We start from the raw sequence: 24,998 nt of genomic DNA, 5'->3' as shown, positions 1-24,998 counted from the left end.
ATATCCTGCCATTGGCTCCGAGATTGCAGGCGTGTTTTGGCTCAACTGGGCCCCGCTAGATGGCACGACATGTCCACGCGAAAATTGAATTTTCCAACCACTTGTGCCACATTTCATAGTAACGTCCGGCGGCTATTTTTCCCATGAATAAAACAGAAATGAACAAGCAGCTTTTTATTGCGTCTTTTGGTGCACGGAAGGTTCTTTATTTAGTGCAGTTAGATCGATTACTAGTGATTAATTGTAGGCGGTCCGTCTGATGTCATCAGTAGCATTTCGAAAATGTCTTACTGCGGCGGTTGTGTTCTTGGGCATTTACATTAATTTCTCCGTAAGTAAGGCACTGCTGTTGCTAATATTGTTGTTTTAGATGTTGTCGTACACTGAGCCATCACTATGACGTAAATTGTTATTTGACTTTAGTGTCCCTTTAAGCTTCAAACTTTCGCGGGATCAAATCCCGGCTGTGGCGGCTGCATTTCCGATGGAGGCGGAAATGTTGTGGGCCCGTGTACTCAGATTCGGGTGCACGTTAAAGAACTCCAGGTGGTCGAAATTTCCGGAGCCCTCCACTGCGGCGTTTCTCATAATCATGTGGTGGTTTTGGGACGTTAAACCCCACAAATCAATCAATCAGTAAGCTTCAAACTTTATTGAAAAACCAGTACGGACCACAAAGAATGAATGAGTCAAGCACCGACGTGGTCCGAGCAGTGCCTTTCTTTCCGGGCTGAAATTCGGGCATTGCTGCGTCAGATGCTGTGTGTCACCAATCTCAGTACATAAAAAGCACAAAGCTGGTAGACGAGTCATGTAGGCTTCAACGAACAAGTCTGTGGTGTAAGTACAGCTGGTTCTAATACATGACAGCAAGGTATACCTCCTCTGCGAGATAAGCTCATGCCAGAGAAGTGTGTCGTATAAGTCTTGCGGATCGCCCTAAATTAATTGCGGAGAGCATCTTTCGTGAGCCCGAAGTCCTTTGTGAATCTCAGCTTTAAGCACAAGAGTACGCTTCGCGTCCACGTCACACTTTTCTTTCTCTTCGATTTTTACTCGGCAATGAAAAAAAAGTGAAATTCGACTCTGCCACCCTACTCCTGATGCAGTCAAGATTGCCTAGTAAACGTACCGCAAGATAAGTCGTGAAGTAATTGTTGTAACGCTGACTTTGAGTCTTACAGTATGGCATGACGATATCATGTGCCGAATAGATCCGTGCTGTGTCCCGTTTCAGGTAATTCTCGAATGCCGAGAAGCTTTTTAAGGATTTGTTTTCGCGTCTACATTTCAGGAAGACATGCTATTAACCGTGTGCCCACCATTTTTTCTTTTTTTTTTCGAACCTCCATTTCGCACGTGCACTGCGAGATAATGAGCACCGGTACTCGTTCGGGAGTACTCTAATGAAGAAAAAGAACGGGAAACCTGCGAGATCACTAATGTTTGCAACCGGATCCTCTTTATCGCAAGGTTTCGAGCTTGCAGCCATAGCACATACTTCGGATATATTGTGGTCTCGAGACATTGAGTTCAGTATTTAACAGCATTGAGCAACCTACATGACTACCGTGCCATCTTGCAGAATGGCATCGCCTGCATGTGGTTATTCCAACGCGAAAATCGCTTGCACCTCGCTGAAGCTTTGCTGCTTTTTTGTAATTCTTTTCTGTTAATGTTGCTTTAAACCGGTCATTCTCTTCTGTATAGATGGAGTACTGAAACAGTAAACATAAAATGCAAGATTATCACCGTGACATTCATTCGACAATTTTTGGCGGTTGTGAGTTTGCGAGTTTTTTTTTTTTTTTCGTATATCGTGGCTATTTAGAGCTCAAGGAAAGCTGATTATATTGCCGAGTTCGTAAAATCCCAATTAATTTTCTCTGCTTTAAATAAAGCTGCAACGTGTTGTTTCGGCAAACTACCGATTTAAAAATGACTCGTGGATGCACTGCCAGTCTCACTTTTATTCCATAAAAAGCGGCCAGTTTGTTGTTTCCGTAAATGACCTATAGATTGTTTGGACAAACTGTAATACACACTATAAGTAGACTAAAAGCGCTGCACTGCTCAGAATTCCTTACTGTGAACATAAGTGCACCAAGATCCAGTGCAATACTAAATATGAAGATAATAAGGATTGTCTTGCTGAAACAACCGCAACATTAAAAGTTAACATAGGCACATCTCTACTATCACTCAGTCGACGCTGATTTTGAGTATACAGCTATAGCTTGGCGTTAAAATGTCGTGGGTTCGATTCCCATTCCTTCGTCTTCATTGTTTTTTTTTCTTTTGTGCTACAGGACTTATTTCTAGAAGTTGATTAGCGGAGGTCATATAATATTCAGCCTCTCCGCAGCAAGTTAGAGCAGAACAGAAGAAATTTTGGTCGTGGTCTTATGGAAGAGGAAAAAAAAAATGTGAACCGTGAACCATCAGCCACCGCTTTGCTGTGAGCCAGACGGCAATTGGTGTTATTCTGAAACGCCGCATATGGCGTGCTTCAGAATGAGACTATAATTTTATCGTATTGAACTGTATAATTCAGTACCGCCAAAGTGTGCCTACACATGCTTTGTGTCCGCACCCCGTACGTATAGATGAATACATAAAGCCCTCTTAAAGCGGTGGTGACACCAAATTTGTGGAATGCATGTTCTTTCCTGTAAGCCTTTCCTTCAGCTCCAGGAAGCATGATACACGCACCAAGATTCGTGTATTTTCGCTGATTAGTTTACTATTGCTCTACTTATGTGGACCATTTTCGGTTTCGGTTTCGTGGCGCCGATTTGGGCAGTGGCGTCTATGCATAGGTGGCTTGGTCATGGGACCACACAAGAATTGTGACGCACATCGTGCCGAGTTTCGTCTGCTCTCATACGCACGTGCCACACAAGCGCCAGCAAAACAAACGCGCCGACAGTCGCCATGGCCAGCTGCAGTAGCATCCCGGCAGTGGCAATGCAAAAGGCAGCCAGACGGAAACAAAGCGTTTATATTTACAACGTATGTACAGAACGTGGACGAGGAAGCCGACCGACGCTCGATACGGCGGCCTTTTATAGGCGCCGAGATGCTGATGGCGGATGAGACAGCCCCGCTGTTGGACGCGCGCTGCGTCTCTGACAGACAAGGACGCTTCGAAAGCACCCAGTGTTCTTGACGGACGCACACAGTTTCTCTGAAAGTGACGCCATCACACTCCTCACTACAGATCTGGTGTGACGTCACGACAATGCTGTTGCTTCGCCTATTCTGAAACGTCAGCGTTGCTGCGCAAGCGATGGGTCTAGATCGTGAGAGTGGGCGTTCAGCTACACTTTTAAAAGTGAATTAAAATATATTTTACGCGTTTTTTTTTTTGTCCGGCCCTTCGCGTGGAGAGTTCTTGCATACAGGGAAAACCAATAGCAGGCTTGAGATAGGCCCGAAATTTGGTGGCACCACCCCTTTAAGCTTTGGCCAATCAGATTCTTTCCTTTTCTCTCTTTGTGGCTTTAGGTACTTCATCTTTGAGAGCATGCTTTCTTTATAGCTCGCATCGCATGGGAAATAGGTGCACGTTCTTTTGTCCTACACGTGTTGCACGCTTTTTTTTTTAGTTTACTCTCGGCACGCAGAGTAGCGCGTTCAGTATTTTTGTGTGCATCGTCTTCCTCCCGCAGGTGCCGATATGTTCCAAGGCTTTCAGGAGCAGATCGAGAGCCTGGCACAAGAACTAGCGCGTATGAAGAGGGAAAAGTTTGACTGGCTCAAGGATAAAGCAGTGAGTATAACTATGCTGGTTATATAGCAGAATAAAAAAATAGCAGGTGTTCCGTGTACGAATACAACCGATGAGCGAAGCTTCTTAAAAAACTGGATGCAAACTACTATGCGCCTGATCTCGCTGCTGACTTTCATGACGGCTGTAGGGTGGGGAGCGGGTTGGGAGAACGTCTGCTGCGCTTGGTGGCGGCAACAAGTAAACGAGCGAGTATGCGGCGCGAGCGGCGCAGCGCGAGACACCTGCGTCCGCGCCTGCGTTCCTGCTCGCCGTGAGCTCGCACCTGTCGTCTTTCTCGGCGCGCATGCCCGTACTCGCTTGTTGAATTTCGTGCCGACCGGTTGTGCCCCCGCGATCTCCTGCTGACAGCGCAGCTCTGGCCGACTGGTTCGCCCTACGCCATCTCCTGACGCCGACAAGAGCTCTCGCTGAGTGGTGCCCCGTCCTCGGACTCCTGCGACCGTGTCCATCATTCATATTGTGATGGGGCGAAATCTAGGCTTATATTAAGTCGTCCACAGAGAATCGGCAGCCGAACAAGATGGCTGAGTTGCTCCTAGCGTACGGAAAGGTGACAAAGGGGATTGCTTTGTCCCAGTCATGGTGATCTGGTGAAACGTACATAGACAGCATCTGCGTCAGCGTTCGGTTCAGACGCTCGGTCAATCCATTTGTCTGTGGATGATAAGCGGTGGTAAGCTTGTGCTCAGTGGAGCAGGCGCGCAGAATGTCATCCAGAACACGTGAAAGGAAGTACCTTTCTCGATCGGTTAGCTGCTGCCGCGGAGCGCCGTGATGAAGAATGACTTCATACAGCAGAAAGTTAGCGACGTCAGTGGAACAGCTTGTCGGTAGTGCTTTAGTGATGGTAAAGCGTGTGGCGTAATCTGTGGCGACTGCAACTCATTTATTTCCGGAGGTGGACGTAGGAAACGGGCCTAACAGTTCAAGGCCAACACGGAAGAATGGTTCCGTGAGTATGTCAATGGGCTGCAGGAGGCCAGACAGTAGCACAGAGGGGCGCTTACGGCGTTGGCAGCGGTCGCAAGCAGTGACGTAGGGAAGCATAGAACAATACAGTCCGGGCCAGATAAAGTGACGTCGCGCACGATCGTAGGTACGAGAGACGCCTAGGTGACCAGCTGTAGGTACGTCATGTAGTTGTTCGAGAACGCTGGTACGCAGGTGATGGGGAAGCACGAGTAGCGATTCCGGGCCATCGGCGTTGAAGCTACGACGGTACAGAATGTTGTCGTGCAGTTGGAACAGGCGAACGGAAGGGTCTGTTGGAGCAGAGGTCAGACGCTCGATGATGGAGAGTATCTTCTCCTTACTTCCGGACGTGGTTGTCCCTGCGCCTCGCTCTCTCCTTCCGCACTCTCTATCTCTATACCTTTTAATCCTATCCTTATTATCTCTCTTTACCCCCACCCCTCGTGAGCTGATTTTGAGGTGTGTGTGCCCCCCCCCCCTGAAAGACAGTTACGGGGCTCACTTTTAACTTCTTTTCATGTAAAAGTCACTTACTCGGTGCGCATGCCCGAAGCTACGAGCTTCGATGGCGACATCGGAGTGTGGGCCTAAGAAGCTTCGCTCCTAAAAAAGATGTCAACCGATGACGTTGAATGAACAGAGAGGGGAAGGGGTGGGTTATTCTGGGCTCTGTCGAATTCCGCCATATTGTGAAATCTTGTATTGGCGGCATTCCAAGCTAATCAGACAGGCCACATCAGCCCTCAGTATGAATCACAGTCGACAAATGGCAGCAATTTGACAATATAACAGTGAAAATGATAGCGGTAGAGGCGAGCAAAAAACCCGACCAGTAATCTTGTACTTCCAAGACTTCAATGAGAAGATGGCTGTTTTCAGTAACGTTAAGAAGCTGAAAGGCTCGAAAATTTACATTCAGAATGATTATTCCAAAGAAACTCTCCGCAAGCGAAAACTTCTCTGGGAATCGGCACGCAAGGATAAGGATGAAGGGCTGGATCCAAAACTTTATGACGATAAACTTAAAATTAATGACGAAACATATGTTTGGGATGATTTAACAGGTAGACGAATGAAGCTCATTTTGTCCCCCGCGCAGTCGCAGTCGAAGTGACATGATCCCGGCAGCGATTTTTATCGCAACAGGCTCATTGTATTGAATATGAATGCCCAAAGTGTTGTAAATAAATCCCAATCCCTGGAAATTGCATTACTTGCGCACAACCCCGACGTAGCAGTAATAACTGAGACTTGGTTAACCAGCGATATCACTGACGACTGCGTCTTTCCTTTATCGTTTTCGGTCTTCAGACGTGACCGTGGGTCACGAGGGGGGGGGGGCTGTTCTGTTAAAGAAAAATGTAAAAGCTGTGATTTTAAATCAAATAGAAGACCACGAAAGCCTGCTTCTCAAGATAACATTTTCTAGTTTCACTTTCGTCCTATGTGCGCTGTACAGACCTCCCAGTTCTGATTCTTCTTATTTGTGAAAGCTCCAAGATCATTTGTTTAGTTTCCGCAAAACCAGGCTTATGCTTGTTGGCGATATCAATCTACCAGGTATTGATTGGCCTACTGGATGTGTCGGAGCCGCAGAGCACTCTGATATTCTATCCGACATTATGCTAACTCATAATTTAAACCAGGTTGTTCTTGAGCCCACCAGAATTTGCGGTACAGCTAGGTCCGTACTCGATCTTGTGTTCTTAGATCGCAGTTTTTCTGATTATTCATTTCATGTAAGTGACGGGATTTCTGATCACAAGGTTGTAGTTACCAGTGTCTTTCTGGAACCTAAAAAACGTTTGGCGGGAGTTAAGCATACATATGTCAAAGACTACTCCAGGGCGAGGGACGAGTCTGTTTTGGATTACCTTGACATAGCTTACGAAAGCTTTCAAGGTAATGATGTGCGGCATTTGTGGGAAATGTTTAAAGAGCATTGCAAATTTTGTTTAAAGTCTTTTATACCTGATAAGAAAAAACGAACCAAAAGGGTCAATCCATGGATTAACCGAGATATTATTCACCTAAAGCGGCGAATTAAACGTATCAAGAAGACTCGCAGTCCCGATTGTGATGTCTTAAATAGGTTAGTCTCCAAACTTTCGAGCAGCGTAAAATCCGCAAGGAAACGGTATTTTTGCGAAAGTTTGCCCCAGTTCATTTTAAACGATCCAGGAAAGTTCTGGAATCACATCCGTAGTGCACGTAAATCGTTCGATCAATTATTGGTTGATGGCAAGATGGAAACATCTCGTCTCTCCATTGCTAATGCTTTCAATTCCTTTTTTCATTCTGTGTTTTCAAACGATCAAGGTGATGAATTTTATATGGAGGCTTATTCGGAACAGATCGAGCTTGTTTCTTTTGAAGGAGTTTTTGAAATGCTTCTGCGATTAGATCCTAAGTGCACTACTGGCCCGGATGAAATCCCGAACGCCTTTCTGCGTCGCTATGCAGAATCTTTAGCTCGGTTTTTGACAGTCATTTTTCGTGAATCTTTTCGGACGTCCGTGCTGCCCCATGATTGGCTAATGGCTAGGGTAATTCCAGTTTTTAAAAATGGAGACCGTTTTCATGTTGACAATTATCGACCAATTTCCTTAACGAGCTGTTGTTGCAAGATGATAGAACATATTGTAGCTAACCATATTCTTAATGTACTGGAAAAAAATAAAACATTAAGTCCCTTCCAACATGGTTTTAGAAAGGGATTTTCGACCGTTACGCAGTTGGTCACCGCCGTTCATAGTTTTAGTTCAATCTTAGATCACTCCGGGCAAATTGATGTTTTGTTTTTAGACTTAAGCAAGGCATTCGACAGGGTTCCTCACGGTAGCCTTCTTTTAAAACTTAAACAAGCAGGAATTCCTTCTACACTTGTAAATTGGTTTAATTCATATTTGAAAGATCGAACGCAATTTGTAGACATCGATGGTACTTGTTCCTCTTCTCTAACAGTGACATCAGGTGTGCCCCAGGGAAGTGTGCTGGGACCCCTGTTTTTTTTGTTGTATGTTAATGATTTAGTGTCCGTTGTTGGTGATACTGTGAATATTGGAATGTTCGTGGATGATATCATGATTTATACTGAAGTGCAGTCTGCTTCTGATCAACATCGGCTAGATAGGGCTTTACGTGACATATCATCTCGGTGCGACAAATGGGGCATGAAAATTAGCACTACAAAAACAGTTCTTTTACGTATAACCAGGAAACGAAACCCCATAACTTTCCGGTACAAAATTAAAAACACCTTAATCGAGGAGGTTAGTAAGTTTAAATACCTAGGTATCGTATTGAACTCCAGATTAGATTGGAACGACCACGTTCAGCAGGTAACTTCTTCAGCGCTAAAAAAACTTGGTCTTTTACGGCATAAACTTCGAGGTACACCTAGTAACGTTAAGCTTTTAGCGTATAATTCCATAATTAGGCCTAAACTGGAGTATGCAGCGGTTGTTTGGGACCCGCACACGAACAAAAACATTAACAAATTGGAGAAGGTTCAGAGGAGGGCTGTTCGTTTTATTTATAATAAATATAAAAGAAGTGATTCTCCGTCAGGTATCATGGCACTCAATAAAATCCAACCACTACACATTAGACGCCAAATTGCCCGCTTAGCTTTTATGGAATCCCCAATTAAGTGTAAGACTGGATTATCACCCACTCCATTCTTTAGTCCGTCCACCACGAGGAAAACACGACACACACATAGCCACAGTTTATCCCCATTCTTTGCCCGAACAAATACCTTTAAGTTTTCATATTTTCCACGCACGGTAGATGACTGGAATAAATTGCGAGAAAGAATTTTTAGTGGAAATTTTATGACAGCCCTACACGATCATTTTAGAAACTTTTAATTACTGACGTTCGGGTTTTTAGCAATGTTTCTTGAAGTTGTGCGTGATTTTCTAGTTTTATTTGGATTGGAAACCCTGCTATGTTTGTGCGAAATGTCGGTTTCACCGTGGCTTGTTTATTTTGTAGTTCCAAGTGAATTCTGCGTTTTGTTGCTTCATTGTTTTTGTTACATTGCATTGCATTGTATGTGCGTGAACATTTTTTTTTCTGCCCGTCCTGCTTGGACCATTAAATTGGTCTGCAGTATTGTATAAATAAAATAAATAAAAATATCCAGTGCAGCACCCCAGCTCGTTACGATGTAGTTAATGTCGCTGGAGCCGACGCTTCGATAAGCGGACTTGTCTTTGTTAAAACCAGCAATGATTGATGACTTGATGAAGAGAAGTCCACTGGTCGAAACGTCGGCTACGTCGACATGCCCAGTTAAGTAATTTCTTGTCTTATGATGCTTCACTGTTCCGGTTTAGTAGAATGCAGCCTGCGCTAGGTGTACTAGAGAAACGTTGCCACCCTGCGGCTGGGGCAGCATAGTATAAGTCGCTTTCGCTTCGTTTGTGCTTCCTTAAACGTGTCTAATTGCTTAAAAGGACCATGACACGGCCACGCAACAATTCATGGCTTTCAGCGCGAACTAGAAGTAGAGGGTCTATTGTGCCTACAAGGATATGAATTGTGGGCAGCAAAGGAATGTTTCAGCCCGAAACCAGCCCTAGAAGTCGCAGGCTGTAAACTCCGCCCACCGCCGGCAACCGCTATTTTTGCCATGGCACATGCGACGTCATATGCGGCCACAAGTGGAGCTGTCGTTTTCTATTGAAGTTTCGGCCGATGCAACTCGTTCAGTTCTAGTGCCAATTCGAGGAAAGTTAGAACATCTCGACTTCACGCGCAGCTGAGGACGGAACAATATCATTCGCCGGAATGCTGACGCTCACTGAGCTAGCAGCCTCCTACTTCATGGTTAGCGAGTGTGCCAGGGTTGCCCGACTTCAGGTTGCACTCGTGTTTATAAAAGTTTTCAATTATAAAAATGAGTGTTCGACCGAATGCACTTTCACCAGCTATTTGTGAATGCACAAGGTTTAACCCATGTAACACAAATACTGATCGAAAATTGAGTGTCTTGGCCTCTTTAATGGAGCACAGGCCCAAAATTCCGAAGACGATCGAGATATATTTGTTTATGCGCAGACTTCCACAACATATACGAGATATTAAAGGGACACTAAAGTCAACTATAAAGTCGATGCTGATTGTTGAAGTGGTGGTCGAGAAACCTCGTAGTGTTACTTTTGAGCCAAGGAAGGGCCTATTTTGAAATGAAATCACTTTTTAGTGCTCCACATCGGGTTAGCGCACTTCAGATTACCCGTCTCAAGAAACGGACCGACCGGACCATCTCACACCACTGTTGTCATGCACAACGTCGCCCGGCTTTACTGCGCTAGTAGCAGCAGACTGAAAGCAGCGGGAGCCACAGCAGCAACAACAGCCATAGATGAATTTGCCGCCATTGACTTCGAGATTGCAGACAATTTTGTTTCAACTGTGCCCCGCTAGATGGCACCACCTGTGCCGTGTAACCGCGTGAAAATTGAATTTTCGAACCACTCGATCCATTCCCCATAGTAACGTCCGACGACTTTTTTTTCTCATGAATCTAACAGAAACGAACAAGCAGCGTTTATTGGGTCTCTTAATGCACAGAACGTTTTTTTTATTTAGTGCAGCTAGATCGATTGCTAGTGGTGAATTGTAGTTGGTCCGTCTGACGTCATCGTGATCATTTTGAAAATTTCCTACTGCGGCGCTTGAGTTCTTATGCAATTACTTTAATTTCTTTGTAAATGGGGCACTGTTGTTTATGATATTGTCGTTTTAGATGTCATACATTGAACTTTCGCTCTGACGTAAATTGTTGTTTGACTTTAGTGTCTCTTTAAGGGCAAATATAGCCTAGAACGCATTTGAAATCGCCTTTAAAGTGCACGCCGCGCAACTAAGCGAGATGTGGATCCCCTCGCGATGCCGGCACCAACGCGGGGGAATGTAAACAAACCTACGTCACAAGTTTGTGTAGGCTGGATGCTGGCACGAGCGTTACGCTTGCGCTACCTCCGCTTTCTTCCTCCATGCCGCTTCGCGTGTGCTGACTGTGCTGGCTGTCAATGCGGCGCCCTCTCGCGCGCATCGCCTACGTCACAGTTGCGGTCGGTCACGTGGTCAGACGTAGGTACCTTGCCTCCGGAACTGCTCTTGCTTAGCTTCAAACCGAAACTGATACTGAACGCTCTCAAAGCGTCTCCAAATAAACAACCGCCGTGCACTCGCGCAAACCAGGTATCCAGCCGCGATAGTATCATCAGTTACATGCTGTAACAAAAAAGAACTAAGTGCAAAATTATGGTTTCAGTGCTCTTGCTCTGTTGAAGCGCAAATACTCTTTAACACGCCGTGCGTATTGGTTTTAATTTGGTTCTCTTTCTTCGCAGATCATGCAGGCCGAAATGCAGAAGTTGACCGACAAGGAAGTGCGTCTCACGACGGACCTTTCGCTCGCCAAGCGCGAGGTGGCGCGACTGTCGAAGCTCGTCTGATATCCCCGCAACAAACTGTGCGTCGTCGACGCGACGACACACCACTGCTAGTCAACTCTCTCTACTTCGCCGCGAACGCTTCTTTCTTTAGTTTTCTTTTTTTTCCCCACGGCTGTTGCGGAATGGAAGGGGAGTGTGCTGGCTCAAGCACGTATGCCAAAAAAGTGAAGAAAAGACAAAACGGTTTTATCGACACATCCGGTATCATCGCCTGTACACAACTGTACCCGCTGCTCCTGCTGCCCACCGTTTTTGACGTGTTCTATGCCAGAGACTAACGCCCTCTCCTTTTTGCTCCACACCTCTCATCATCTTCGCCCGCAAATGATATATATATATATATATATATATATATATATATATAATATATATTATATATATATATAATTATATATATATAATATATTATATATATTATATATATTATATATATATATAATAATATATATATTATATATATATAATGCCATGGACATGTGAAAATTTATTGAGCGTTATGTTTCAACATTTAACTTATGTGATGCGTGCTTTTGTGAAAGATTTCGCTTTTAGTGCATTCTTATCGCGTTCTATGGTCTGAATTTGTTTTTCAATCCATACGTACATTACTATATCATGATTGTGGTTTTGCGTATGCCAGATGTTTTTTTTTTTACTTGCCCATGCAATGCCTTCATAAGTGTAGTGCAAGTATGTGCTTCGATAGAGACGTATATTTTCTTTTTTTAGCTTACAGCCCTTTGACGACTCTTTTGTGAATAACTTTTATTTATTGCATTGTTTTAATTTCTTTGCGCGAAACTGTTTAGACGTACAAGGAAGAAAGACTGCTAATGCTACGTGTAGACGCTGTACGGCATTTCAGTTTAGCGTCGAAACACTTGGCCAAGAAACGTTCAATTGATGCTTCAGGCAAAATTGTTCAACGTGAATTATTTTATGTTTTATTGAATTGTATTATTTTCGTATTTACTGCATTACCAACCAAAGTTTCTCAGCATACTGTAAGTCCCGCGTCGTCATCATTGGTTGTGCTGATTTTGATTTCTGTGCAAATCTCGTGTTCTGTACAAAGATTTTAAACCATCGACACACGTTTGCAGCACCTTCTCGTGTTCTTTGCTATTGTTTTCATAAGCCCCTTTTTTTATTTTTCGCTTTACGGTTTGCTACATACTAGCGTGTAAATGAAGGTGACGTCCTTGTGTATTTTCGTAAGAAGACCTCAATATACACCGCCATACACCGCCACTTAGTCATTTGTCTTTCTTTCTTTATTTCTCTTTCACAATTTTGAATATGCCCCTGCATTTATAGTTGGCCGCCTGAAACTTCTCCGTATTTTTTGAAGATATCTGCTGACTTCGCTACACAAAAATCGTTTGTTACTATGAATAATTGTCTAACCCATCAAACAATCTTGGCTCCAAATTTTTTTTTACCATTTACGGAATACACGGATACCAGATAAGGCGTTGTTATCAACTCCTGCTGCTACAACGATTTGCAAGTCTTTTTGTTCTACCTGAGCGTTGTTGTCGAAACAAAGAATATAGAGAGCCATTGAACGTTGGTGGCTGTAGTTATGGATGCCCGCTACGCTAAGCGAAAACAGTGGATACAAATAATCTTCGCTGTGCTCTAGCTATATTCATCGTCGCAAGATGGTGCCTGTAAATCAGCTTCTGTTATTCTGTTATTCCTGAAACCCCTCCGTAGATTTACAATATAATTTGCGCAGTAACACTCTGCTTTGTGGTGTGCTCCCGCCTCTTTCCCTCTTTCTTGACTTTTCTTTTAGTCCCCCGTCTTTTTTGCCTGTCAGGGTAGCATACCGGCTACGTGAAGCTCGTTAACATCTTTTCCTTTTCTCCCTTGCTTTCCTTTCTTTCTTCCTTCCTGGAGACGTCTATGAGGATGTCAGCGCTGGCAGCGTCATCTTGCGATAAATTCTGCAATCGCTGGGAGCTAACCTTTGTGCGGCGTCATAGTACTCCCATAAGAGAAAAAAAAACAGCTGTCTGCTGTCCATTGTCACTATCAAAGCCTCGTTATTGGGAAATAGGCGGAACACAGCTCCGGCAATCAATTTTCGTGTGCTATATGACATCGTTGCCGCGCAAGATGGCGTCGACAGTTCTGCCTCGCTGTCTGAGTCTCTGACGTTCCTGCATTCCGTGAACCCGCAATAGCCCACTAAGCCGCGCTAACAATCTATTGTCTACACGGCTCTATAGTCGGAAACAACCTTAAAGTCTCTTCCTCAAACGCGAATGCATAAAAGCGTAGACCAATAGGCGTGCATTTCAGACTGATGTCATGATCCAGGCGGTCAGCGAGCCCTCCTTCTGCTTGGTAGGACATAACTGAATGCAGGGACAGCGCAACCTAGAAGTAGTTACTTCGTAACTACGGAAGCGAAAAGACAAGGATAGGTTGCGCTGTTCCTGCATTCACTTATGTCCTACCAACTTGCCCAAGCTTCCACGCTTCATAACTCCTTCGGCTTGAGTGCGCCTGAATGATCGGGACTATATCATTAGTTGCGGAGGCGGAATACTTCCGCGCCTTTGTGTTGGGGGGGAGGCAGTAATCTCACCTGATTCATTGAGCTGTATCACACTATAGAGATGTTTACTCTGCGAGCATTTCTTTGTTGATGTTGCATCCCGCTCGCTCTATTGCGCAAGATACTTGCATTGTACTCATAATGTGCCACGTTCAGGTGATCCACTCATTTGGATTCACCTCGAGTGTGCTTCTTTGCGAAGGTTATTGTAGAGATGTAGGCGCGGACGACCCGTGAGAAAGGAGTCTCTCGATTGCCAACAACAACAAAAAAATGTCTCTCCATACGGAGTGTGCATAAAGCGGCTGCATCTGAAGCAGGTTCGCGCTTTTCAGCCATTTGAGACTTCGTCCGTCTCCCCCGTGTTCATTGTTCAAAGTACGCTCGAAGCTCGTGCTCGCTGTGTTGTGTAGCTTTTCGAACACTGCACATGAGAGATTCCCGCGTCATCGGCGTGCTTTCCAGGCGTGCTCGACGATAGCCTGCAGTCCAGGGAAGTTATTTATTGCCGTGTATATATGTGCGAGTGCATTTCCTCTAGCACCGCAAAACGTTACTAGCAGTATTGTAGTAGAAACTTTGATCTCTTCGAGTGTTCGCATAATAACGCGTAACATTGTCAACGCTGACGATTTACTTGAGCAGGATTTCAAGACTCCGTCGTGGAACAATCTTTCGTAGGGTTTGAAAAGGCCGCAGTAAAGTTGGCGATACTTCGAGGTAAGATTTTCAGTGAGTGAACGGGTAAAAAAAAAAAAATCAGAGGTGTCGCGTATGTTCAAAGTAGAGAGGTTTGTCCTAATGATTCTATCTCAGTGTTCAGCGTCCAAAACCAGATTTTATGCGGCGAAAATACGCAGTGGCACTTATATAATGAAAAGCCCTATGAAGCTGGCGCACTGCGGACAACTAAAGTTGTGTTTGAAGAATTGCAGAAACGAAACTTGCTGGCGAAATTGGCGTTCCTGTTAGATTTGGCGTTCCGTAAAGCTAAGGGTTATATTTTGGTAAACAAGAAAGGATTCACGAAAAATGAGCGTTTCTGTGAAGTCGAGTTTCATAAGATAAGGTAGACATTACCAGCTTGAGACTAGGAACAACTGAACTAGTGCTTGAATAAGTGCAGAAACGAAACTTCCTAAAACGAAATTGATGTTTCCCTCCAAGTTCTTCGTTCAGTATATTTAAGTGTCCCGTAAAAAAAAAGCAAGTTTTCCGTAAAATAGACCATTCCGTGAAATCGGGTTTGTGAGATAAGGTTTATCAACAATACCAACGTCAGGTGTCTCGTGTCGTGTCCGTAAACTTGTCGATGCTCGTGATAATTCCGCGCGCTACACATGACGATGAGCTTTTTTTCCGAATCTCTTCTGTAAGTATCTGTGACGTCCGTGCGATAGTTTTAGGGACTACACGGAATTCCGCCAGTGGCGACAAGGCCGTGTCTTGTTTAGTGTCGTGTAGTTCGTAACGCCGTACGTAGCTCCGTTTACTACTACTCGTGTACTTTCGATGTACGCTCATGTAATGTCGAATAGTATTAGACCGCATCACCCTGTTCAAGTGTGAGATATATAGCTGTTGATAGATGTTTATCGCCGGATTGGTAGATTTTCTGGACACAGTCAAGACTGTACGCATAGGCTTCGCTGAACAACACTTGCATACCTCCCGTCAAAATACGCTAAATCTTACATTCTTCATAACGTCCGCGGGGTCGGTATCACGTTGTACACAGCTGCAAATCAGCGTTAATGGCAGATGAACATGGACTTAAGCGAAAGGCTACACTGAATGACTAAAGTTAGGCTTGCTTTCGAAAACACCGTGGTAACTTCACACAGGTTATTGACAGAATACAACGCTGCTGCCTCCCATTTCACATCTTTAACCGCTCCTTCTCCGCGCCTACTATGCCCTTCCTCACTTTTATCTTTCTGTCTTGAGGGCTTTTCATTTCCCCTGTATTGAAAATCCATAGAGCATTTACGCACTGTTCGTGAGTGACGACGCGTTGGAGCATAAGTCTACCTCAACACAAGCGCTTCAAATTATGTTGAAGTACATGTTGTACCGCATCTTGGGTCAAATAGTTTGCTAATGTTCCTTTACTTACTTTAATTTCAGTTGAGCACGCGCATTTCAAACGATGAAGTGCGGATTGGAAAACTGTACTCGGGGACAACTTGTCCCCCTAGGTGGGTTGCGCCAAGGTGTTGAGGAACCAACCAACCAACTTTTCTTGGCAATAAAACAAAAGTTATGGAGCCTTTCTCTCATTGCCAACGGGCGTGCGCCACCCCTGAAGAAAATAGTAACGCAATTGCGGCCATGTTTCCCGCGTAGCAATCACAAAAAAAAATTATTTTCTACGGGATGCGGTTTATAATGAGACGCTGCCAGCTCGCACAAAGTAAATATTCATATTTGTTTGACTTCATGCGGTGTTATTTCGTGTTTTTGCTCGTGTTTAGGCGTCACACGTTTTACGTGCGCCCCACAGTTCCATTGCGGCAGCGATGAAACGATAGAGCACGTTCTCTACTTGTCACTGCCTTTGTTACAGCGTGCAAAAACAGCCGCTACGGCTGCTGAGTTAGCCCTCCTTGACGACAGACTCTTGTCAGAACAGTCAGTGCTCGAAAGCCGACACGATCTGTCTTCGCACAGAAAATCAGTGAGGGCCTTATTGAACTCTTTGCGCGGTAGTGGTCTGTTTATTAGGCTGTAGCGCCCCCGCTCTCTTTTTTTCTTTCTTTTTAGTGCGTCTGTTTTGCTTTTCGGTATCTATCTCATCTTTCTTCCCCATTCTCCTTTCTCTTAGTGCAGAGAAGCAAACCGGTTGCCCCAGTTTATGGTTGGCCTCCCCGGTTTTCCCTCATTTTATTCTCTCTCACACAATCCGAATGGGGTCTTCGTCTTTAGGTGAGCGTTCGTCGCCCTCCAGTATTTCCGACGACTCGCCGTACGAGCTTGTGATAAATATCACTCGCAAATTACTGTCTCAGCAGGCGAAGCAAATTGTATGCAATGGTTATAGTTCGAACACGGCCGTCATTCTAAACGCGAGCAGCCGAACCGGACTACTTTGCGGAGAAGTATATTTGAAGCAGCTCCACCCGTGTAGATTTCCCTTCATTGCCAAGAAAAGCTGTGCGCAAGTATACCGTACGTTACAGGCAGTAACGACCTATAAGTACAGTGATTTTGGCGTACGCGTGCAATATATATATATATATATATATATATATATATATATATATATATATATATATATATATATATATATATATATATATATATATATATATATATATATATATATATATATTGATTTCTGTCTTTGAAACAAATATTTCGTCGATAGGTTTTTCAAATTCCACTATTCTTAGTAAAGTTACGTTGGCTATATGGAATAATATTTGAATGGCATTCACTACGTCTGACGAAAACTAATTCGTAGCTTGCTCATATGTTCAATGAAAGTTGGAAGTTGGTACAACAAGCGAAAAGTGAAGCGAGCTTATTTGCGATCTCGTCGATTGTGCAGAAGTTACGGCATTGTTGTTCGTGCAGTACGTAAGTTCGCAGAGCTATCCTTCTAAGAAATGTTTTGTCTCAGCTTTGTAAAGGGAACATCCCGGTTTTGGGACGTTGAGACGTACAGCCGCTAACATTATTATTATTCTGCGTAACATTCTGCGTGAAATGTCTTGTACATGCGAGGACATCGCCACGAAGATGGGACATTCTGGTTTTGGAACGTAAAACCGCTGATAATATTGTTATTTTACGTCACATTCTGCGTAAAATGTCTCTTACATGCGAAGATATCGCCATAAAACTTCTGCTCTTCGGGCATGCGTGTTTGGCCTCTCAATAACAGCTGAAACTGCCGTTTCCGCTGTAAGTATAGTGCTGACATCACAAACAGTGGAGCCAGTAGTTGAGAAGACTCAGTTGAGCTGCTTTACCACGGTAGTTCGTTGTTACAGCTGTTCACTACCGCAGACCGTCGATTGCGTCAGCTGGAAAGTAAATTTGAGGTGAATGTCGGTTCTCAGAGACAAATCTTAGAAAGATACAGAAGTCCACTGGAAGGTGGCTTTTGGAGAAGTAGAAAGTGGCCGAACGGAAAACGCCGCTCGAGTGAACGTTGAAACGGAGGCACTTGTCTCATCGCATCTTCCTGAAGTCTGGCGAATCTCCTTGCGTGAATGTTGGCTCACGTGACATCTTTTTTTGTTGAGCCCAGTGAATCGTGTTTTCCGGGGCGTTTGTCCATTATGGTGCGTCTGCAATAATCCGATCCCCCAATCTCTTGGAAGATGCGTTGTACATCCATGTCAAGAAAGCTTGCGCCATGTGACGCGAATGAAATTAGTATTGTGCGTTGTCGCACTTGTTCAGTCCTCGATCGGCACATGTTCTAATTGGAGTTTGTGTAGGGTCACATCTCCCACGTATACAAGCGTAGACTATTATACTACCAACGTTTATGGCGCTAAACGGGTTAAAAGAAAAAAGGTCTAAGCTCGCGTGACGATTGCATCGCGTCGTTTCTCTTTAGGAGACCGTTGAAAACACTTTACTTGTCGCACTGTACATTGCGTCGTTTGATGCCGTCCTCATAACCGATCATCGACACATATATACCGCGAGTCATATACGGTACGAATGATCTGAGCATAATAAGCGCAACCTCGCGTCAGCGTACGCGTTGCTAACGTTTCGTCAGCATAGCCGGTTTTCGTGTGCTCTCTAACAAAGGCTTTTCTCGAAACGAGAGTAGTGTCAGTCGTCCACCGAGCACGAACGCAACAAGCATTTTGCGTGATCCAACAAAACGTGCGCCCTAAAGCACTTCACTCGCACCATCAGTCAGAGTTATCGCTTCAAAACCGAAACTATAGCTGACCGCTCGTCACGAAGGAATCATAGCTGCATGTACGCTTATACGGCGATGCTGTTCTGGTCGCATTAAATTTATGAACACCTGTATATCCTCACTGGCGCGTTCGTGTGGTTTGCGAGAGACCTAAGAATAATCGCATCAGCTCACCGCTCGGACAAGTCCCACCAGCTTGAGTGACATATAGAAGTGGTGACGAGCTGACAGAACACTCGTCGATGCAGCGTGGTTTATAATCGGCTCTGGTTAGCTGTTTCTCGCTCTTCGTGCGATTTCATTTATGAGTCGCGTGTGTGTTGCTCGCCACTGTAAACTAAGAATAATGACTTGAAGACCATAGTTGTGCAGCGAAGCGGAAACTCCATTGCATTATATTTCTAAGTTGATTGTAAAATAACTGCTTTCCGTACAAGCGCGGCCTTTTCATTTAATAAGCAACGCTCGGAGCGCTAACGAGAACTCTGCGTGTCACGTCGTTTGTTCATACCTTCCTTTTGCAAGGTTATAAATGGATAGGTCTCCACGCGATCGCCATAAAAAAAAAGATAGCTGTACTTAGTAATTTTATCCAATACGTAAACGACACGCAAAAGGCAGGGGTACCTAAACGAGCTAAATCAAACCAACCAAAAAAATAAAGCAGTGATACGTGTTCACTAAAGTATGCGGATGAAGAATTTGCAAGTATAAGCTGTCGGGATCGCTTCGATCTTGGCCCCTTTCCGTACCCGCCTCGAGCAGAGCTTCGATTTGTGCCATGGCTGAGTTCTATTCGAAATCGAGCAATTGAAAGTATACGTGTCTTTGTTTCAATGTCTTCTTCGATTTGGTTGAAAATAGGGAAGCAGACAATCGAAACAATCTGCGAAAGTGCGAACTATAGGGAGACGCCAAAGCGGCGGGATCGCTCCCTATACAAAACTTCCTGCGATGAGAAGGGTGAATTTCCGTTCCGGAATCCCGCCGTAATATTGACGAACAGAGAAAACGACGCTGGCAGACAGCCATCAGCATTAATTCATGGAGGCTTTCTGGGAGAATGTCTGGAGGTCTCCTGTACCGATGCGCGTGTGTGAAAGATTTCCGGTTTACTTTCGTACGAAATTTATCAACTTCGTAGTGCTCGTCTTTGCGCTATAGATACGGTGCAATAAAAGCCAGTGTGGAACGGTCGGTTGTGTGTACGTGATTGGGCAGAGTTATCTCTCTCCCTTTCTCTCTCTCCTACTCATTAGTCTGTGTGGAACTTAAGAGGCGATCTACTTCACAATCGCTACTCTACTTCAATGCAGCACGCCTGAACGAGCAGTACATGCTGAGATAACCCGTGCACAAGCTCATCCCATTGCGTTAGTAAGCACTTTCACTAATGAATGTGCAAGGAGATTCACTGAACGCTCACTAATTGACCGATGCACTTGTTCGTGTTTCGTAGCGATTCTCTCCGGTCGGTATAAGGCATCAGATGCGAAATCTTCACTATAGGTTCAAATATAAGTTATCAGGTTTATATCAATGTTTGGTATATAGTTCTCGCCATATTGGAGGTGATAGTTTCCTTCTTTGTATCGTGGGCTGTGCCACACGGGCAATGAGAAAAAGAAAAAAAGAAAGACAGTTAAGAACAATTCAACGCAAGTTGCTCGGTATGAAATGCAAGTAATACAGTGATCAGCTAACAAACGTGTTGTCCGTTATCTCGTGTACGTTGCTCTCATAGTGGCGCTCATGTACCTCTTTCACGTTTGACGCGAATGTAATCCGTTAGAAGGCCCAGTTTTCTGAGAGAGCTAAAGTGCTGACTGTTTGGACTGAAGCGGTATGTTAGTCGTTGTACGCGGCGTTCTCCAGAAGCGTCTGTTGGTCTCTCTCATATAGCCTGCAGGTGTGTGACGTCGTGGTCTATTGTATTTCACTCATTGTATGTTCCTCTATGCGTTGTAGGTGGTATACGCTCGATGCTTGAGCGTGTGCCGACTTCTGCGGGGTCAGTGACCTCGTTCCAACGACTTCAAAGTGAGAACCGTAGCGTTCGCGCATGCGCTTATAAGCCATGCGCGTCTGTAGTGGAAAAAAGAAAAAATTCCCTTAGTAGTTATATGCCCAGTTGACTCACTCGTTTTTTGAGCACAATATGTATAACGCTATGTCGTCATGATCCTGTCGACGATGTTATAGAGACTACGCTGGATTTTTTCTATAGACCCGTAACGTAGAGACACCTTTATATAGCTCAGAGATAATTGGTCTCTATACATTTGTGACGTCGGTTCTGGAATGATAATTCCATGGTTTGCTGTAGAAGGTGTGTTCCGGTGTGTTGAGGACTTAAGTGCTGAACGCTAAGACGCTTGAATTGAACGCAGCTTAGATAAGCTGAGATAGATGCAACGCTAAACGTGCGTCTTTGTCATTGAAGTTTCTCTGCTTTCCCGTGTTTAAAGAGAACTGTAGCCTGAATAAGCCAGATTTTGGTCTAAATTATGAATGACTTCTAGAAAGCATTTCTCTTTTTAAGTACTTGATTCAGCGCTTAAGTGTAACATTTCACTTCAGGCTCGATCAAACTCACGCTAGTTAGTTTTTATTTTAGACAGAGCAAAACAAAACAAAGTTCATGTGCATCAGGTTCCCTAGAGTTGCCATCGACTCACGATTCTCGTGTCATGTATTGATGATATGCCACGTAATAAGCATGGTTCATTCGGTGTTCGTCAAAATAACAAAAAAAAAACGTTTCAACTAGGTTCCTTCGTCACCTGCCATTAGAGTAATGTGTATGCCAGCAATCAGGAAAAAAACAAGAAAAAAAACGAATGAAGCCTGTAAATGTAGACGCATCACAGGTGTTAAGTGTGGGTTCACGTGTCTCTTATCAGCCTTATCCAGAGAATATCTCATTTCATTCATTCTCGAGCCATAGCATTCGGGTAAAGCACCCATCACGAGATGCTGATATTGCTTGCGTCATTGAGAACATTGGGCAAAAAAAAAACAATGTTGTAATAGTCGATACTCCTCTGATGTACGTTACCGTTGTCGTGTACAGTTTCAGGTATATAGATAGATAGAGTCACCGCGACAGTTTTATTGTATTACGCCTGTAGATTGCTCTTCCTGTTACCTACTGCTCTCCTCCTTCTGATCGAGTGCTGCTTCATATAAGACACTTGCGCAGGCACAGTGCAGCGAATGTGTGTCGCTCTTTGATCGAAGAACCTGCGGGATCTCTGTTCGTGACTGTGACGTTCAAAGCATGCCGTGCACATACACAATATATAGCAGTGATAAGATATAGATATATTGCGTATATATATATTTTTGTGTGACCAACACGTCGGCATAATTTGTCGGGGCGAAAGAGAGAAATATGTACAATAAAAGCTCGATGTCATTGCTGTTGTTAAAAGTTCGCCTCATCTCAGTTCGTCTCGTTTTTTTTTTTTTTTTTTTTGTCTGACGGCGAGTCAGCCGGCTCGTATGATATCGACAGTGTACAGTCGGCAGCAAGGATAACATGAACTCTCTGCAGCGTTTCCTAAAACGGTTTGATCGACACCAGCGCCGCGCAGCTTACGGTCCTGTAGCCGAGGTGTTACCCATGCAATGCGGCATACCATCCAAGCATTCCGGGGTATCATCTCGGCAAGAGCGCCCAGCGCTTCGTGGCTGACATCAGTCAAACCAGTCCTGGTCACGCTGCGGAGCCGTTCGAGTTAAGCTTGCTGACGACTGTTTGTATATCCTCTCCCAATTACACAGAAGAAGTTTTTTTTACCTCACAACGGCGATATTACTACATCAACAGAAGGGGATTCCAAGTGCCATACGAGAAGGAAGGAAGGAAGGAAGGAAGGAAGGAAGGAAGGAAGGAAGGAAGGAAGGAAGGAAGGAAGGAAGGAAGGAAGGAAGGAAGGAAAGACGAAAGAAAGAAAGAAAGGAAGGAAGGAAGGAAGGAAGGAAGGAAGGAAGGAAGGAAGGAAGGAAGGAAGGAAGGAAGGAAGGCGGAGGGAGGGGAGTATAAAGATGAGAAAGAGAGAGGAAAGAGAAGAGACAGAAAGTGCCAGTACATGGGCTGACGCGTATGCAGCTGTGGCACTACACAAACGTTTAAGGCGTTCACATAGTCCCGTAGTCCTCAAACAGAGGGCTTTGACTGAGCCGATAAAAGACGAGAACGGTACTCTAGCGGCATTTTCACAGAGTGGCCGGTCGTCCAGTTGCCGCAACGCGTCAGAAAGTTTTTGTCTCTCGGAGGCAAATCGAGGGTAACGGCAAGCTCAACCAATCTCAAGCAGTGACAGTGACTTTAAGATTGTTACAAACAAGCACTTACCCGAACCCAAAGTTTATTAACAAGATCTATCCACACAGAGAAAGAAGTGTAATGGTATCATTACTCTGGACCATATGATTTGGCAGTGTCCTGTGGCTTTCATATAGACTGTGACAAGGAAAGGGACTGGTGGCAAGACGTGCTTCACAGTTCAGATCTTTCAGATCCACTTCAGGCCGTCAAGAAGGCCCACTATACGCCAGTAAGGTTAGACCTTATACTGTTCCAAAGTGGGAGCCGCCTGCGTCAACCTAAGCGTTCATCTTCAGGATCTAAATAAAGTATACCATACCATATAGTACGGCAATACGTTGATAAGGCAAAAGCTTAAATGCTCCATCAAACGCCGAAACTGACCATAAACGTCAGAGGCATCTACAGGAGTTATGCAAAAAAAATCATCACGTTATGACTTCACGATATGGCGTAGTGATGCCGTCACAGATCCCCAGAATACGTGACGTCACATAAGGATGTCACCACATGATGACGTTGTTATATTCTAGGCAGTATAATTGCTTGGTCAAAGAAGGGCCGATCCCGCAGGCAGAGAAAAGCTATACGTGAGGTGCAAGAAGGTTTCGAAGGGTGGGGCGTATTATAACAACGACTGAGACGAAGAGGTGGCTTCCGCCTTCAAGTTGTCTGATGCGAATACATGAGAGAACAGGTGAGCTTTTTTTTTTCGAATCCTTTGATGACTGCCGCAGATCTGGGGAACGATGACGTCTTCTATTGAAAATAAAAGCGTTGACAAGTTGGCAGTCATTGAGCTAGATTATAGGTATTGAGAGTTCCCGATATTTCATCAATTGACTCTCCCAGTCTGTGAATGCAAAGCACTTTCTTTTCTTCTTTGCGATGGACGATTCCTCATGAAGCCGTTCAATAGTTACTTAAAAAAGTATTGCAGGGCTGTTCGAGCACGATACAAAACTGACGGCAATCAATACATTCGAACGTCGGGAAAAGAAGCCTCACGACGTGGCTACATACAGCATCCAAGGAACACACCGAATAACATTTGAAAAACAATGCCGCCGTTATGGACAAGACAAATTATACGCTTCCGGTGGCCGACGAGTGTACACAACGGCGTATGAAAAGTTTGAGGTGCTAGCACGCTTCCTCTCGTATAATCCCGCCCCTGCATACAACTTTGCCTCCCCAACAACAAACCACTTAAAAATAAAAAAAAATTAAAAGAACGTACATATTACCTTGTGTAGTGAATGACAGTAACTCTAGATAGCTGTATACTATTCATGTAGTGTACAACAGTACTGCCAGACGTTGGCGCATCATGTGTTACTGGTTTCTATAATAATGGTTGCCAATAAACATGACATCGATTGTCCACCTCAAGACTCGGCTGCCGTGTCACTTACCGCCCGATGAGCTTGACACGGTGTCAGAAGCGGGCAGGATCCATCTCCGCTGATCTCGTGCTTTCATCCTCATGACATGGCCATAACATGGCCTCGCCGGCACCGCCGCTCCGCCATGACGACTACCGGTGCTGAGGGCTCCGCCAGAACTTCGAATTCGTCGGCCGCTCCGTTCCTACCAGCATGGCTCAGCTGTATCCACTGTCACCGTTTGATTTCGATAACCCCAACTTCTGCCTCACATGGCTGGTGCAGTTCAAGAATTTCTCGTCCGCTACCGAACTTGACGTCGCTCCGGCGGAGGTCCAGGTGCTATCCATGTTTGACTATATGGGCCCGCAAGCCAGGGTTGTCTTCGCGTCAACCACGTTATGCCAGGCGGATATGAAGGACGTCGCCGCCATGAAAAAGGCGTTCACCGACCACTTCGTTCACCCGCCGAACTAGCTGTACGAGTTAGCGCACTTCCATCGCCACACGAAGCAAGCGGGTGAAACGGTTGACACATTTTTTTTTTTTACTGCACTCCGGACAAAAGTGAAGGCCTGCAACAAC

General features: G+C 44.7%; 1 protein-coding gene across 6 annotated transcripts in view; it reads left to right on the top strand.

Annotated features, from left to right (window-relative positions):
• LOC119173925 (rap1 GTPase-activating protein 1-like) overlaps nt 1-11,531 on the top strand; it is an 84,349-nt gene extending 72,818 nt beyond the window's left edge. For 3 of the 6 annotated variants that reach the window (XM_037424711.2, XM_075889737.1, XM_075889738.1), the window contains exons 17-18: nt 3,672-3,772; nt 11,134-11,531. In XM_037424711.2, coding sequence (XP_037280608.2) covers nt 3,672-3,772; nt 11,134-11,238 — 206 coding nt within the window. In that variant the 3' untranslated portion in view covers nt 11,239-11,531. The remainder of the gene's footprint in view (nt 1-3,671; nt 3,773-11,133) is intronic. The other 3 variants (XM_075889741.1, XM_075889739.1, XM_075889742.1) reach the window with 1 other exon arrangement.
• Nucleotides 11,532-24,998: the final 13,467 nt, after the last annotated feature.

The sequence above is a fragment of the Rhipicephalus microplus genome, chromosome 3, assembly GCF_043290135.1.
Source record: "Rhipicephalus microplus isolate Deutch F79 chromosome 3, USDA_Rmic, whole genome shotgun sequence".
Classification (NCBI taxonomy): domain Eukaryota; kingdom Metazoa; phylum Arthropoda; class Arachnida; order Ixodida; family Ixodidae; genus Rhipicephalus; species Rhipicephalus microplus.
Note: the sequence above shows the minus strand (reverse complement) of the source record. Positions and strands in the feature narration are given on the sequence as shown.